At 42.7% G+C, this 15999-nt stretch overlaps 1 protein-coding gene across 4 annotated transcripts in view; it reads left to right on the top strand.

Moving 5' to 3' along the window:
• cep135 (centrosomal protein 135) overlaps positions 1–15999 on the top strand; it is a 213324-nt gene that overhangs the window by 151780 nt on the left and 45545 nt on the right. For all 4 annotated transcript variants that reach the window (XM_068035035.1, XM_068035028.1, XM_068035029.1 and 1 more), the window contains one exon: positions 292–443. In XM_068035035.1, coding sequence (XP_067891136.1) covers positions 292–443 — 152 coding nt within the window. The remainder of the gene's footprint in view (positions 1–291; positions 444–15999) is intronic.

Below are 15999 nucleotides of genomic sequence, written 5' to 3'. Positions count from 1 at the left end.
AACTCAGATGCCTGCATCATGATCTGCTCATCAATCGCCCTTGTTCTTGTTGACCTACAATGCATCCCAGTGCCCCAAATTTCAGACTCCAGCAATATTTAAATCCCTTCATAGCCTTGCCCCTCTCTATCTTCGTAACGTTATCCAGACCCGCAATTCACTGACCTCCAAAGCTCTCTATTCCTCTGTCTTTTTGTGCCTCTGAGATGCCTTGTGGTATTTTTTTTACATTGAAAAGGCTATATAAGTGCAGGTTGTTATGGTGTATTTTTTGTTTTTATTTTTGTGCAGCTTGATGATGAATGCTTCACCCTCAGAAAGAAAGTAACAACACAAAAGGAAGATATATCAGCACTTGAGGAAAAGACTAAGTGTCAGTCTCAAAAATTCTTGCAAGCCAGTGACGATGCTGCTCAGCAGAAGGCAGAGCTGAGTTCTGTTAGGTTGGTGTTATTTTTGTGCCATGATATTCATATGTTGGTTCTAAAAACTAATATCACTGTGTATCATTTTAATTTGCATAGGTTGAGGTAAAGGCCTGCTACCCAGCCCGAACCCGATGACATGTGTCTGGGTCAGGTCGGTTCAGGCCCCTCTTCTGGGTCAGGCTTCCGGGCTCGGGTTGGGCCGGACACACAAGGTAAGTGCTCTGGTGGCAAGTATTGAAATTAAAAAAACTTACCTGAGCTGGGAGTCCAGGATGAAACTGAGTCTGCGCAGTGAGCGAGTGACGTCACTCTGATGGTGTCAGGAAGGTAAGTAAAGGGATGGTCAGGGTCGAGTCGGGCTCGGGGCAAAATCGGAGGGACTCAGGCTGGGTCAGGCTCAGGTCTGCTGTGGTGCAGTCGGATTCGGGTCAGGTTCTTTTTCCCGACCTGAGCAGGCCTTTAGGTTGAGGAGTGGTACTGTGAAAAAGCTTGACAATTGATGTTCTATGAATCGTGCTTAGAACAGTCAGCCAAGTGAATTCTTATTTCAGTCACACTGATCAATATTGTATTCATGTGGATGTTGCAGTCAGCTGCAGTTTCAATTTACTGTGCCATTGCTCATCGAAATAAATATTAATCAGGAGTGGTTTGGACTAATGGTCCTTCAGTTTTATATGAAACACATCAATGCCAGTGATTTTGTTTGTGATACTACTGATCAGTTGAATTTTTAAAAATTCATTCATGGTTTGTGGGTGTCACTGGCAAGACCAGCATTTATTGCTATTCCCCAATTGCCCTTGAGAAGGTGGTGGTGAGCTGCATTCTTGAGCCTCTGCAGTCCGTGTGCTGTTAGGAACGGAGTTCCAGGATTTTGACCCACCAAGTCAGGATTGTGTCTGAATTTGAGGGGAACGTGCATCTGCTGCCCTTGTCCTTCTAGGTGGTAGCTGATGTGGGTTTGGGAGGTGCTGTCAAAGACACTTTGGTGAGGTGCAGCAGTGTGCCTTGTAAATGGCACACAATGCAGCAATGGTGCACTGGTGGTGAATGCTTAAGGTGGTGGATGGGGTGCCAGTCAAAGGGGCTGCTTTGTCTTGGATGTTGTCAAGATTCATTAGTGTTGTTGAAACTGCAGTCATCTAGAGTACTGGAGAGTATTCCATCACATTCCTGACTTGTGCCTTGCAGATGGTGGAAAGGCTTTGAGGAGTCAGGAGGTGGATAACTCACCGAAGAATACCCAGCCTCTGACCTCCTCTTGTCGCCACAGTATTTTACAGATGGTTCAGTAAAATTTCTAGTCCGTGGTGATTCCCGGGATGTTAATGTTAGTGGTTCGACAATAGTAATGCCATTAAATGACATGGGGAGGTACTTAAACTTACTCTTGTTGGAGATGGTCATTATCTGGCACTTGTGTGGCACAAATGTTATTTGCCGCTTAATCGCCCCCAAGCCTGAATGTTGACCAGGTCCTACTGCATGTGGGCATGGACTGCTTCAGTATCTGAGGAGTTGCAAATGGTATTCAACACTGTGTAATCATCAGCGAACATCCCCACTTCTGACATGTTGGAGGAAAGGTCATCGATGAAGCATCTGAAGATGGTTGGGCCTAGGACACTACCCTGAGGAACTCATGCAGCGATGTCCTGGGGCTGAAATGATTGGCCTCCAACAACCACAACCATCTAGCCCATTAAATCTTATCCCGCAAGTACTCTAACTCTTTTGTTATTGCATGCAGCTGCATTTGTGTGTATCCTCTGGTCCAATTTTCCTGATTTAGTGCCTGCCATAAACAGGTTGGTCCCCAGTAATTGCTTTTAATATTCTGGCAAGAAAACTGGTAAGCATGTAAATTGGGGGAAAAAATAATCATTTTGAAGCTGCTTTATGATACGAACAGGAGTAGGCCATTTAGCCACTCGAGCCTGTTCGACCTTACTGCACCCACCCTTTCCCAATATCCCTTTATCTCTTTGATTAACAGAAATCTATCAATCTCAGACTTAAAATTAACCATTAACCCAGCATCATCTGCCTTTTGCAGAAGAGGGTTCAAAACTTCTCCCATTCTATGTGTAGAAGTGTTTCACAGTTTCACTCCTGAAAGGTCTGGCTCTAATTTTGATTATGCCCCCAAGTGCTAAATTCCCAAAACAACGGAAATAGTTTCTCTTTTTCCCTATCAGTTCCCCTTAATATCTTGAAAACTTTGATCAGATCATCCCTTGATCTTCTAAATTCAAGGAAATACAGTCCAAGTTTGTGTATTCCCTTTTTGTAATTTAACTCTTGGACTCCAGGGATCATTCTAGTAAATCTACACTACCTCCCTCCAAGGCCAGTATATTCTTCCTAAGGTATCGTTTCCAGAACTGAACACAGTACTACAGGTGTGGTCTAGCCAGGCTTTGTACAGCTGCAGCATGATTTCTACCCCCATATATTCTAGTCCTCTAGATATAAAGGTCAGCATTCCATTAGCCTTTTTGATTATTTTTTGTACTTGTTCATGACATTTTAATGATCTATGTACATACTGCCCCAAGTGTCTTTGGACCTCCACTGCTTCTAGCTTTACCCATTTAAGAACATAAGAAATAAGAGCAGGAGTAGGTCATATGGCCACTCAAGTCCGCTCCGCCATTCAGTAAGATCATGACCGATCCCTGACCGCAATTCCACTTGCCCGCCCTATCCCTTGATTCCCCAAGAGTCCAAAAGACTATCTTAAGCCCTGAACATACCCAACAACTGAGCATCCACAGCCCTCTGGGTAGAGAATTCTAAAGATTCACAACCCTATGAGTGAAGAAATGCATCCTCATTTAGAAAGTACTGTGATCTGTCCTTTTTTAGGTCGAAAGTGGATGGCCTCACACTTGATTATATCGAAATCCATTTGCCACAGTTTTACCCATTCACTTGATAGTACCTGTTTCTAATTTATGCTTCCATCTACATTGCTTACAATGCTGCCTATCTTTGTGTCATCAACAAACTTGGACATGTGGCTTTCTGTCCCATTATCTGAGTCATTATAAATACAGTGAATAATTGAGGCCTCAACACAGATCCCTGTGCAGACCCCAAACTAACAATTAGCATGCCTGCCCATTATCCCTTCTTTCTGTCTCTTACTGCTCAGTTATTTCCTGACCAAAGCCATAATTTTCCCTCAATTCCATATGCTTCAACTTTAACTAACTATCTCTTATGAGGGACTTTATCAAATGCCTTCATGAAGTCCACATAAATAATATCCATCAACATTACCCTGTCCACTACTCTAGTCACCTCTTCAAAAAATTCAGTCCAGTTCATCAGGCATGACCTGCCCTTTACAATCCTTGCTGCCTCTCTCTGATCAAAATTTTCAAGGTTTTCAATCACACCATCGTTAATTATAGATTCTAGTAATTTCCTGGCAACAGATGTTAGGCTAACTGGTCTATAATTCCCTGGTTTCCCCCTCATACCTTTTTTAAATGGTGGAGTGACATGCAATTTTCCAATCTAAAGGAATGGTTGCCAAGTTGAGAGAACTTTGGAGCTTCAGCAATGTTCTCACCTACATCCCTTAAAACCCTACCTGGTTCTGGGCATTTGTAACTCATTAGTGCCATTATTTTCCTCATTACTGTTAGTTTGCTTATGTTAATTTTGGTGAGTCCCTGTCCTTGACTTAGTATTAGTTTCCTGCCATCCTCTTCCTCTACTATAAACATTCTGAAAAGTAATTATTTAATATGCCTGTCATTTCCTTATTTTCATTTACAATATCACATTGTCAATTTTTAAGGGGCCCACATTGCTCTTAACCACCCTGTTTTCCCTAAAATAATTGTAAAAGTATGTTTTTGTGTTGATTTTGATATCCCTTGATGTCATCCATGGTAGCATAATTATTTTCCCGAGTTATGGGTTGATAGTGAGTTGTGGCTCAGGAGAAGGGACCAGTGAGCTTGTTGAAACTAGCACAGCCAACAACAAATGAACTGACTCAAAGGCAACATTTCCTCAAATTGGAAAAGGGTGATTTTTACCTTTTGAACAGTTCATGTATGAAACATAGTTACAAAAAGTTTCATCTGTACAAAGTCAGTTGTAATAAGACAGCCTTAGGTATCACAAGAACCCATTGTCACATTCTCACCTCTGCTGCCTCCCCTAGCTGAATCTGCCTATTGCAACTCTTGTAATCAGATTTTCTCATCTAGTTTCACCTTCATGGATTTGCATTTGCATGTACTGTTTTAGCTGCTGGGATCCATTATTTCACCTGCCCAAGTTGCAACTATACTGTGTGTTCAGCCTGTTCTTGAAAAATGCTTTGTTGCTGCACGTAGATCATTACTTCAGTGCTGTTTACACTGTCATGCAGACCCCCACTTGCCAAGAATGAGGCATATTCATTTCGTCATATGAACATTAATTTTAAACTGTTGCTGGAGTGGAGAAATGACTTGTTAGATCACCAGACCTTTGACCGGAGGATATTTGCATACTAAGAGATGGTGCTTGTGGAGACCAAGAACTATTCCCTGATCCAGTTAACCCAAATGGATTTTGATCACCAAACATTGAAGGTGTAAGGAAGTGCATTCCAGAGACTGCTAAGATGACTCTTAGGACTGGTTAAACCAGCTGGTCACATGACTAACTGGCTGGTCCAGGTTTTTGAATGAGAAAGAAACAGAGGGAGTTTGCAACTGAAGCTGGAACAAGGAAGCCTCTCTCCTGGCTGTCTCTCTCTCGCTTTCTCCCAAGCCACTGAACCCACAAGTAAACCTCAAGAGAGAAAAGACTCCAATATCGAAACAAGTTGAAGCATGAACTCATGAACTGGGCCCCAACGAAGGGCAGGACTTACTGACAACGAAAGACTCCACATTGAACTTAAAGGACTGTAATTATAATCCCGAAATTGCCTCAAACTTTTCCCCTTTATTCTTTTCTACTTTATCTGTCTCTATCTGCGTGTGTGTTTATCGCGTATGTATGCCAGCATGGTCGCGTTGCATATTTGTAGTCGTTAACCGGATTAGAGTTTAAGATTAATAAACTTACACATTTGGTTAAATCTAAGGAAACCTGTCTGATTTCTTTGCCTTACAATTGGAGCAGTGAACAAGGATTCACTGAGGGGGAGCTAAAAATACAGTGTTTCTAAAATTAAATCCTGTTTAACCAGGCACTACGAATATGCGACGCGACCACACTAGCATGCATAGGCAATAAACACACACGCAGATAGAGACAGAAAAAGTAGAAAAGAACAAAGGGGAAAAGTTTGAGGTAGTCTCGGGATTATAATTACAGTCCTTTTAGTTTAACGTGGAGTCTTTGGTTGCCAGTAAGTCCTGCCATTTGTTGGGGCCCAGTTCATGAGTTCATGCTTCAACTTGTTTCGATGTTGGAATCTTTTCTCTCTTGAGGTTTACGTGTCTTCCGGGGGTCCGGTGGCTTGGGAGAAAGCAAGAGAGAAACAGCCAGGAGAGAGGCTTCCTTGTTCCAGCTTCAGTTGCAAACTCCCTCTGTTCCTTTCTCATTCAAAAGCCTGGACCAGCCTGTTAGTCATGTGACCAGCTAGTTTAACCAGTCCTGTCTCTGTGGATTGTATCCTGTTAGCAGTCCCTGGAATGCGCTTCCTTACACCTTCAGTGTCTGGTGATCAAAATCCATTTGGGTTAATTGGATCAGGGAGTAGTTCTTGGTCTCCACAAGCATCGTCTCTTTGTAGGCAAATGTCCTCCGGTCAAAGGTCTGGTGATCTCTTTAACAAGTCATTTCTTCACTCCAACAGTTTAAAATTAACATTCATATGATGAAATGAATATGCCTCATTCTTGGCAGGTGGAGGTCTGCATGACAACACTGATGCCCTCCATCCACAGCATGCTCCAAAAGCAGTCTGTGCACCCTTGTGTGTAGCCAGTTCTCAGCAAAGCAAAAATGTGAACTAGACACAAGCTTCATAAATTCTCCTCCTTTTCACATACCATACTATGGCTCTGTTCCCCCAGAATGATGTATTAAGAGAAGTAGAGCAGATTGTATGGCAGATAAGGAAAGTGAAAATCTCAGGCTTATGCTGAATTGTTGCTGGAAAAACTTAAAGATGAAGTTGAGACGGACTAAAGTGGTGAAAGACCTTCATTGTACCGTCCAAATATTCTGGAGAAACAAGAAAGGACTTACAATTTGAAAACTGGCAATAACTACATTATGTAAGCAGGAGGAGGAAGGAATGTACGAATGCAAGTGCCAGTGAAGGTGTTTACTATAGTGTCCCTGAATTGGATACAAAGACTTCTGTGGAAATCTGTTGGAAAGTCAGTGTAACTCCAGAAAAGAATGTAAATTGTGACCAGATCTTCATGCTGAGACAGATGACTGAAAAATGCTGAGAATATGGTTAAGAATCAGTTTAATTGTTACAATTTGTGCAGGGCCATCACTGGGCCAAACTGGAATATAGAATTAAATCAAAGCAAGATCAACTCTTGTTTCAAACTATAACCAACTGTCACAGATCATAGATTGGAGAAATAACACTCCTAATTTGGACTGTGTCTTGTGAATCATCCCTGGGGTGCTCCATTAACCTTCACTCTCAGCAAAAAGTAGACAGGTACACTAACAAAATCTAGCAGCGTCTGGCTGTAATATCATCAATCAAAATAAACTTTTAAGCTACCCAGGCCTTTTCCTCAGAATAACTTTGAATTGGACAAACCAGAGTTTGATTGAATGCTGAGACAGCTATATTCATCTGGTGGATCTTCAAGGGCCTGGTATAATTGCACACAAAATATACAGCTTGGTGATCAATATTATTTGTTTATATCACCTGATTAAGCCATGAGTCATCTCTTTGTTGAGATGAGTGAACTTCCATTTTCTAGAGCTGGAGTCATGGTTGTGTGCCCTTATTTTCAGATGTAATTAAAGATGTTGAGAAAGAAAAAATAGAGTCACCCTATCTCCATAGACATGAAGTACAGATGGCAAGAGTCCTGGTCCAGATAATATGTATGCTCCATCTAGAGTGGCTGCTTGCAACTGTACTATAACCAATTTTAAATGACCAGGATTCTGGCAAGCTCGGAATTCATATAAAGAAAAATTAAAATATAAAAGTCTCAGATCTCTGTCACAGTGCTGACTGAATTTTCATATTGACATGGATGATTGAAGAATGATGGAAAATGATTAAGAGTCTGGATATATTTTGTACTTCAAAATATTACTCATATATCCAGAAGTAGCGGCAGGCAGATGCCGGACCACTGAATAAGGTGAACGGGAGTTGAAAAAAAAAACCAAGAATGATTTGAAGTTAAGACAGAAATGCATCAATGATCATCTTTTTCAATATTTTAATGGATCATGTTATGGGTGAAGCCAAGGGTTAGAATATGCAAATAAGGTCATTATCATCAGATCTTTATTTGCTGCCAGCATGGTGATGAAGGAACTGAAGGCCAATGGAAAGAAATGGGAGATCAACATGCAACATTAAATTTATAATTCTAAATTACTAATTATAAAAAGAATCAACCAATTAAATGAACGAAGTAAGAAGGGCATATGGTATATAGTATGGATAAATAAACAGTGCATGTGAACCTGAAACATCATCTGTTTCTCTCTCCATGACGCTGCTTGACCTGCTGAGTACACGCTGCATTTTTTTATTTAATATTTTATTTTGTATTAAAGAACAATGAGATCTAGGGGTGTAGGTACACAAGTCTTTGAAGGTGGCAGGACACCTTCCTCTGACAAGTGTGTCAGTAAGCAGAGGTCATAGATTTAAAATAATTGGCAGAAGAACTAGAGAACAAATGAGAATTTTTTTTTTCATACAGAGGGTTGTTAAGATCTGGAATGCACTATCAGAAAGGGTAGTTAAATCACATTCCATAGGTAATTCAAAAAGCAATTGTACGTATGCTTGAAGAGAACTAATTTGCAGAGCTATGGGAAAAAGCTAGTGTGTGAAACTAATTTAAACAGCTCTAATCAAACTGCCATCGTGGGCATGACGGGCTGAATGGCCGCCTTCTATACTGTAATATTCTATGACAAGTGAGGCCATTAAAAGCGCATCTGGAATTCTTGGCTTTAGTACCAGGCATAGAGCTCAAAAGCAAGGAAGTTATGCTAAAGCTACATAAAATACTGATAAGTCCCCAGTTAGAGTATCATGGCTCATTCTGGGCACCATACTTTAGAAAGGATGTCAAGGCCTTAGAGGAGTGCGGAAGAGATTTACTAGAATGATACCAGAGATGAATGACTTTCAGTTACATGTCGAGGCAGAGAGGCTGGGGTTGTTCTCCTTGGAACAGAGAAGGTTAAGAAGAGATTTGATAAAGGTGTTCAAAATCATGAACATAAAGTAAATGAGAAGAAACTGGCATAAGTGGCATAGTTAGGTAACCAGAGGACACAGATTTAAGATAATTGGCAAAAGAATGACATGAAAAAAATAAGAAGTGAGTTGTTATAATTTGAATGCACTGTTTGAAAGGGTAGTGGAAGCAGATTCAATAATATCTTCCAAAGGGAATTGGATAAATAATTGAAGGAAGAAAATTTTCAAGGTTATGGGGGCAGAGCTGGGGAGTGGAAAAAATTGTATAGCTCTTTCAAAGACCTGGCACAGGCATGTTGGTTGAATGGCCTCTTTATGTGTTGTATCTTTCTATGATTCTACATAAATATAGCTATTGTTATTCGAACCTTGATTTTTGGTAAGACCAACTTTAAAATATTATTCTCAGCTTTGGCATTTTAACTTCAAATGGACATTGCTGCGTTGGAAAGCATCCAGAGAACAGAGAGTCATAGAGTCATTGTGGCACAGAAGGTAGTCATTTATCCCATCAAGTCCATGCGGCTCTCTGTAGAGCAATCCAGTTAGTCCCATTTCCCAGCTCCGTCCCCATAGCCCTGCAAGTTTATTTCCCTCAAGTGCCTATGCAATTTCCTTTGAAATCATTGATTGTCTCCGCTTCCACCACCACCCTTGTAGGCATCGTGTTCCAGGTCATTACCACTCGCTGTGTAAAAAAAGGTTTTCCCTGACATTCCCCCGCATCTCTTGCTCAAACCTTAAAGCTGTGTCTCCTAGTCTTTGTACCATCAGCTAATGGGAGCAGATTTTCTTTAAAAATCTTATCTAATTCTGTCATAATCTTGTACAGCTCTATGAAGTCTCCCCTTAGTCTCCTTTCTCCAAGATGAGCAACCCCAGCTTCTGCAACCTAACCTTGTAGCTAAAATCCCTCATCCCTGGAGCCATGCCGGTAAATCTCCTCTGCATCCTAGATGCATTAATCTAGTTTGGGCCTTACTAGAGCTTTATAAAAGTTCAGCGTAATGTCCCTGTTTTTGTACTCAATGCCACTATTTATGACACCCAAGCTCCCATATGCTTTGCCAATTCTCTATATGTCCTGCCACATTCAAGGATCTGTGCACATGAAAGCCCAGGTCCCCCTGCACACTCTTTAGAACCGTCATTTTGTCTATATTGTCTCTCCCTAACCCTTCTGCCAAAATGCATCACCTCACACCTCTCTGTATTAAATTCCATCTGCAGCCTGTCTGCCCATTCTGTTCACCTATCTATATCCTGTTGCAGTCGATTTGTATCATCCTCACTGTTTGCCATACCTCCAAATTTGATATTGGCAAATTTTGAAATTTTACTCTGCATTCCAATATCCAACTCATTTATATGTATCAAAGAAAGTGGTTCTAGCACTGACCCTTGGGGAATACTTCTCCAGTCCGCAAAACAACCATTTACCACAATTCACTGTTGTCCTTAAGCCAATTTTTTAAAATCCAAACTGACATTGACCCTCCTATTCCATGAGCCTCAATTTTGTTAACCAGCTTTTTATGTACTTTGTCAAACGCTTTCTTAAAATCCATATAGACAGCATCTTTTGCTTTCCCTTCATCAGCCTTCTCTGTTACTTCATCAAAACATTTAATTAGATTAGTCAAGCACCACTCCCTTTTACAAATCCATGCTGGCTCTCCTTAATTAGCTCAAACCTCTCCAAGAGCCTGATGATTTTTTTTCCCTGATCATTGTTTCTGAAACCTCATCTACTTGTTACGGACAGGTGATGAGGGATGTGGGTGGTTCCCGCTGTTTATATCCCAATTGTGTTTTGTTTAAAATGATGAGTTAGCCCCTGAATGTTTTACTTGCCAAATAAGCAGACAGTGAAAGAGTTTTTTTGTAGGTTTGAAAAAGATTTACTATTCAACAATATTCATTTCCCAAAATGTTCACAACACCACTCATGCACACATTCACTCTTGAGAAGATAGATGGAACGTAAAGGGTAAGAATTCAAGGTGTAGTAGTTGTTCATGGTTTATGGTAAACCTGTTGAATCTTCTAAGTAGAACAGTCTCTTTTAAAGGTGCAGGCCTGGGTTGTTTGTAGTCTTGACTTGTTGAGGTGTTGTAGATTTCAGATTGGAAGTGGTGGGTCACTTTCAGTTCTCTGCTACACCAAGTTGAAGTGTAGAATTCGCAGCAGAGAGAGGTCACCCAGATTCTCTGATGCAACTCTGGAGGCAATAGTGCAGCAGTCAAGATGGGGAGTGAGGTGATGTTTCTACAGGGGGCCAGAAGGTCCTCAAGATATAGCCTGTGAAGAGGTCAGTTCCCAGAGTCTGGCCCTGAGGATCTGGCTGCAGTGCCAGAAAAAGCTCAATGTGCTAATGCAGGAGGTCAAGGTCAGTAAATGAAAAATGACATCTTCTACCCACCGCACTACCAACCTGTCACTGCTCAATACACCACTCACCCATCAGGATGCCTAATATTCAGGTTCCCCACCTCACTATTTCACATTTACCAATTCTGCCAACCTCACCCACCTCTTGCAATTTCCATATACTTCTAGCTGTTCAGCTATGGCAGACATATCACCCAAACATATCACAACACATTCACTGACATTCTTTCCTGTTTCTTGAAGGACAACATCGCACATAACCAGCAGAGAACCGATGCAGGTACAGGCACGCCTGCATCTCCAGAGCACTTTGGAGGCGATGGTGCTCTGCATTACAGGGTCGCAGTCACTGAGACCGTAGCATGTAGAGATGCCGAGAAGATTCAGATAACTATATGTTCCTGCTTTATACACCTCCTCAAATCCCACTTCACCCTCATCCTGCTATCTGACATGAATTGCAGATAGTAGTGTGGCCATGAACCTCTTGCTTTCCACCCACCCCCGCAGCCCCCAGCCCAAACCCCTCACCTTAATCCTCCCTTTCTGCAATTTTGCTCTGTTATCCAAGAACTGCTGCCTGGTCAGCCACTACAGCCTCACCCTGAAGGGCACAAGCAACATCTGACATCTGATGAAAAAGCATCATTGCTTGATCTGACACGTGCAGACCCCTCAGCCCAGATAGTGGCACTGCACGAACTTTAGTGGGCAGTAAAGCAATGGAATCAGCACATGGTGAGTCACCAGGCATGATTGGGCTGCAGCTAATTCAGAGGAAAGGAGTAGTGCATGTGCCAGCTCAGAAGTGGGCGAGGTCACAAGAATTCTGCTGCAGCGGACTCAGATGAGGACGGCAGGAGAACCCTGGGCATGTAAATGGAGATGTTTGGTGCATTGGTGGGCCTGTGACAAAGACTGTTGTCACTGTCAACAAGCATGAAAGAGTCCAGCTGCAACTCGGCACGTAGCTTCACACTGAGCTTGGAGCCCATCCTTTCCAGCGTGGAAGTGGTGATCAACTACAGAACAGCACTTGCGTTCCTAGCTGTGATGCGGCATCTAGTGGTCGATGTCTCAGTTTTCATTGCAGCGCAGGCAGAAGCCACCCAGCATCTCAATGCTGCGTTGGAAGCTCAGACTGACTGCTTGAGATCCATGCTTGTTGCCATGCAAGCCCAGCTTGGTGCCATGCAGCCTCAGACTGTTGCCATCAAGGCTGCAGGTACCAGTGCCTGAAGGGGCTTGCAGGCCCTCACGGCAGTTTAGCAATGTATGCCCCAGCAGATTACTAGGATTGCTGAGGTGCCACCCTGGGGAAGTTGCAGTGGCTCTGTGGAGCATGACCCTGCTGTCCTCTCTGTTTAATAGCATTCATGCTCCCATTACTGCCACTCTGTCAATGCCCTTGCTGTTTCCTTTCAGCCAGTCAGCCCAGACTGCTGCCACCCATAGGTGATAGAATTCTGAAGTAAAGTCTGGCTCGGGTATAAAATTAAAACCCGACCCGACAACAGCCAACCCAACCCAGGCCCGAGTCCTTTAATTTTTTTAAATACCGGACCCGAAAATAACAAACATATTATTGAAACAGAAAAAAAATCGTAGATTAAAACGAAAACAATATGAAACAAAACAGTACAGTCCAGCCTAACCTGACCCGAGCCCACATGCTGGACGCAGAATACAGACCCGACCCGGTCCCGACACGTAGTCAGGTTTGGTCGGGTTTGGGTCGGGTCACCAGGCTTTATTCTGAGGGGACTTAACAGGGTAGATGCGAAGTGATGTTCCCCCTCATGGGGGAATCTAAAACTGGAGGGCACAGTTCCAAAATAAGGAGTCTCCCATTTAAGGTGGAGATGAGGAGGAATTTCTTTTCTGAGGATCGTTAATCTTTGGATTTTTCTACCCCAGATTGCAGTGGAGGCTGAGTCATTGAATATAATCAAGGCTGAGTTAGACAGATTTTTGATCTACAGGGGAGTCCAGGGTTATGGGGGCAGGCAGGGAAGTGGAGTTGAGGTCATAATCTTATTGAATTATGGAGCAGGCTTGAGGGGCCGAATGACCATCTGCAGTCTCTCTCAAAGAAAGTCATAAGCCTTCTGCCAGCCTCTCTGCAAGTTGGGTCAGCACAGCACAGGGTCAGACAATGACACCCGTGAGTTAGGCACTAAGAATGCACAGTGGTGAACAGCTCAGTTTTGTATGTCTTATTGGAAGTGTTGTTGGATAAAGTTGTTCTGGAATTTTTTTTTGTGGCGTCTTTTATTTCAGGATTTTGGCCAAGAGGACGCTGTGATGATCAGTAACGGGTATCGAAAGGTAGGAATTTTGCAGCAAACCATTGGTATCTGTCACGTTCCTGACTTTGCCTTGTAATTGGTGGACAGGCTTTGGGCAGTCAGGAGGTGAGTTCCTTGCTGCAGAATTCAGTCTCTGACCTGCTGTTGTAGCTGCAGTACTTATATGGCTGGTCCAGTTAAGTTTCCGGTCAGTAGTAACCTCCAGATTGTTGTTGGTGGGAGATTCAGCGATGATAGTGCTGTTGAATATCAAGGAGAGACGGTTAGATTGTCTCTTGTTGGAGATCATCACTGCCTGACACTTGTGTGGCGCAAATGCTCCTTACCACTCAAATCCCTGTGTAAATTCATGGCACATTTTGGCAGCTGCTCCAGACCCAAGCCCATCACTTCTATTTCTACTTGTTGCTCCCTTTTTTTCTCTTTACCCCTCTGAACTGTCATCATGTCTCTTTCCATTTCTCCCCTCTTAGGTCCTCTGCCCTCCCACATCCCTGCCCCAACACTTCAGCACTGATAGACATTCCTATTCTCCTGCCACTGTCCCAGACTTGACACCCTCTTAGATACGCCTACAGTTTTCCTCTGTGCCTCTCTTGGCATCTTCTGAAGGGGCCATCGAGGCAATCATTGCTGCCTCCTTACAAGCAATAACCTCAACTGCCCCATCCTATACTTTCGCTGACTCTTCTTGCTCAGCTTATCCACTGGGAGCTAATCTTACCTCCTTCCCATCCTCTCCCGATGCTGGCGCTATGGATTCAGCAACTAAATCAGCTATCACTTCCTCTAACCACATCTCCCTCCAGAATGTGTGTTCACTTGTGAACACAGCCTGCATTTATGATCTTACTGTGGATGATTGCAGTGACATCATGGCTATGACAGAAAACTATTTGATGACACCATCCCCCTAAATGAAACCCTGCCTAGCTATGTCTTCCCCCACTTGCTCTTATCGTCAAATCATACCTTGGCCGGCCCCTACTCCTCTGGCATTTTCTCCTCCTTTGAGCACCTCACCTTGTTCTACCATTTCACCTCTCATTTAAAAGCTTTCTTCTCTACCACCCACCCAACCATATACCTTTCCTCCCTTAGTCTCCGTACTGAATGACTTCTAATCCTTGGTGATTTCAATCTCTATCCTTACCATGATGTCTGAGTTCACTGCTCTCCTATCCTCCCTAAATCTTTGTCTCTGTTAACTCCACAAACCATATTCATGGCCACCCCCTAGACCTTGCCATCTTGTGTGACCTTGCTATTCCCTTCATATCAATGATACATAAGGCTGTCTTTGATCACTTCCTTGAATCACTCTCCACTCACATCCCCCTTCCACCCTAACCCTATCTCCTTCTGTATCCGCCCAGAAAAACCTATGCTGTGTTATGCTAGTTCCACTTCTCCGCAGGTCACAACATCTATTTTAAAAATGTTTACCCAGTTACCGATTCAGTCAATCCTATACTCTGCTCTTTACCCTGAATACAATACACCAACCAAGTTTCTTTAATAAACAACAAAATTATCAGTTTATTATCAAACAAGACTTATCCAGTAACGAAGCAAAACATTAACACAGTGATTGAAATATGAAAGCTCCCTTTTTAAACTCTTCCCCCCCCCCCCCCCCCACACATACACACTGAAAAAAGTACGAAATTCTCTCTGCAGAGGTCTGTTACAAAAAAAAAAACAATTGGCCAAATAGTTGCTAATTCTTGAAGAATAAAAAAGATATGGAAGGAAGTCAGTTGTCCCATTTGGTCTGGCGTCCAGGTATATGGAGACGGTCACTGGGATCTTTTCAGAAGCAATTCATTCTGGAAATGTCGAGAAATCATCTAGTAGGCTTTCCAGGAGACATGTGGCATCAGGAGTTTCAGCCAACACACACTTGAATCACAGGGTTTTTCCAAAGACAGGAGGAAAGAGGAGCTGCCACACTGACCTTCTCAGGGTCTCTTAGAGAAGTGCAGGCAAAATGAGCTGGGGTTTCTTTTTCCTTGACAGACAAAACACCAACTGTCTTCGAAACAGTTCACACCCAACTGAACCAAAACAATATTTCAGAAGCGAAACCACAAACAGAAAGTCAACCTCTTGACCTCCATAAACCTTGACATGTGGTTTCTCTGTAAACATCTTCCCCAGGTCACCAAGGTTTCTGTTGTTTATTGAGCTTAAAGCACATGACTTCCAGCAAAGGTTGTTTACAACAGTGAACTGTCATCAACAAAACAAAGTCCAGCGTTTATAAAATCTTCGGCCTTCCAATGAATCCATCTCTACAACTTAAATATGAATCCTTAAGAAGAAATATGGAAGCACCTTAATAACAGCCCCAATTCACTCACAACTGCACTTTCAAAATCCCAACAGTCTGGCCTTTGACCCTCCATTCACCACATTTCTGCAGCTACCGATCTGCTCAGACACACCCACCCCTCTGCCTTTGATGCCCTAGTCC

This window comes from Heterodontus francisci, chromosome 1 (genome assembly GCF_036365525.1).
Source record: "Heterodontus francisci isolate sHetFra1 chromosome 1, sHetFra1.hap1, whole genome shotgun sequence".
Taxonomy (NCBI): Eukaryota; Metazoa; Chordata; class Chondrichthyes; order Heterodontiformes; family Heterodontidae; genus Heterodontus; species Heterodontus francisci.
Note: the sequence above shows the minus strand (reverse complement) of the source record. Positions and strands in the feature narration are given on the sequence as shown.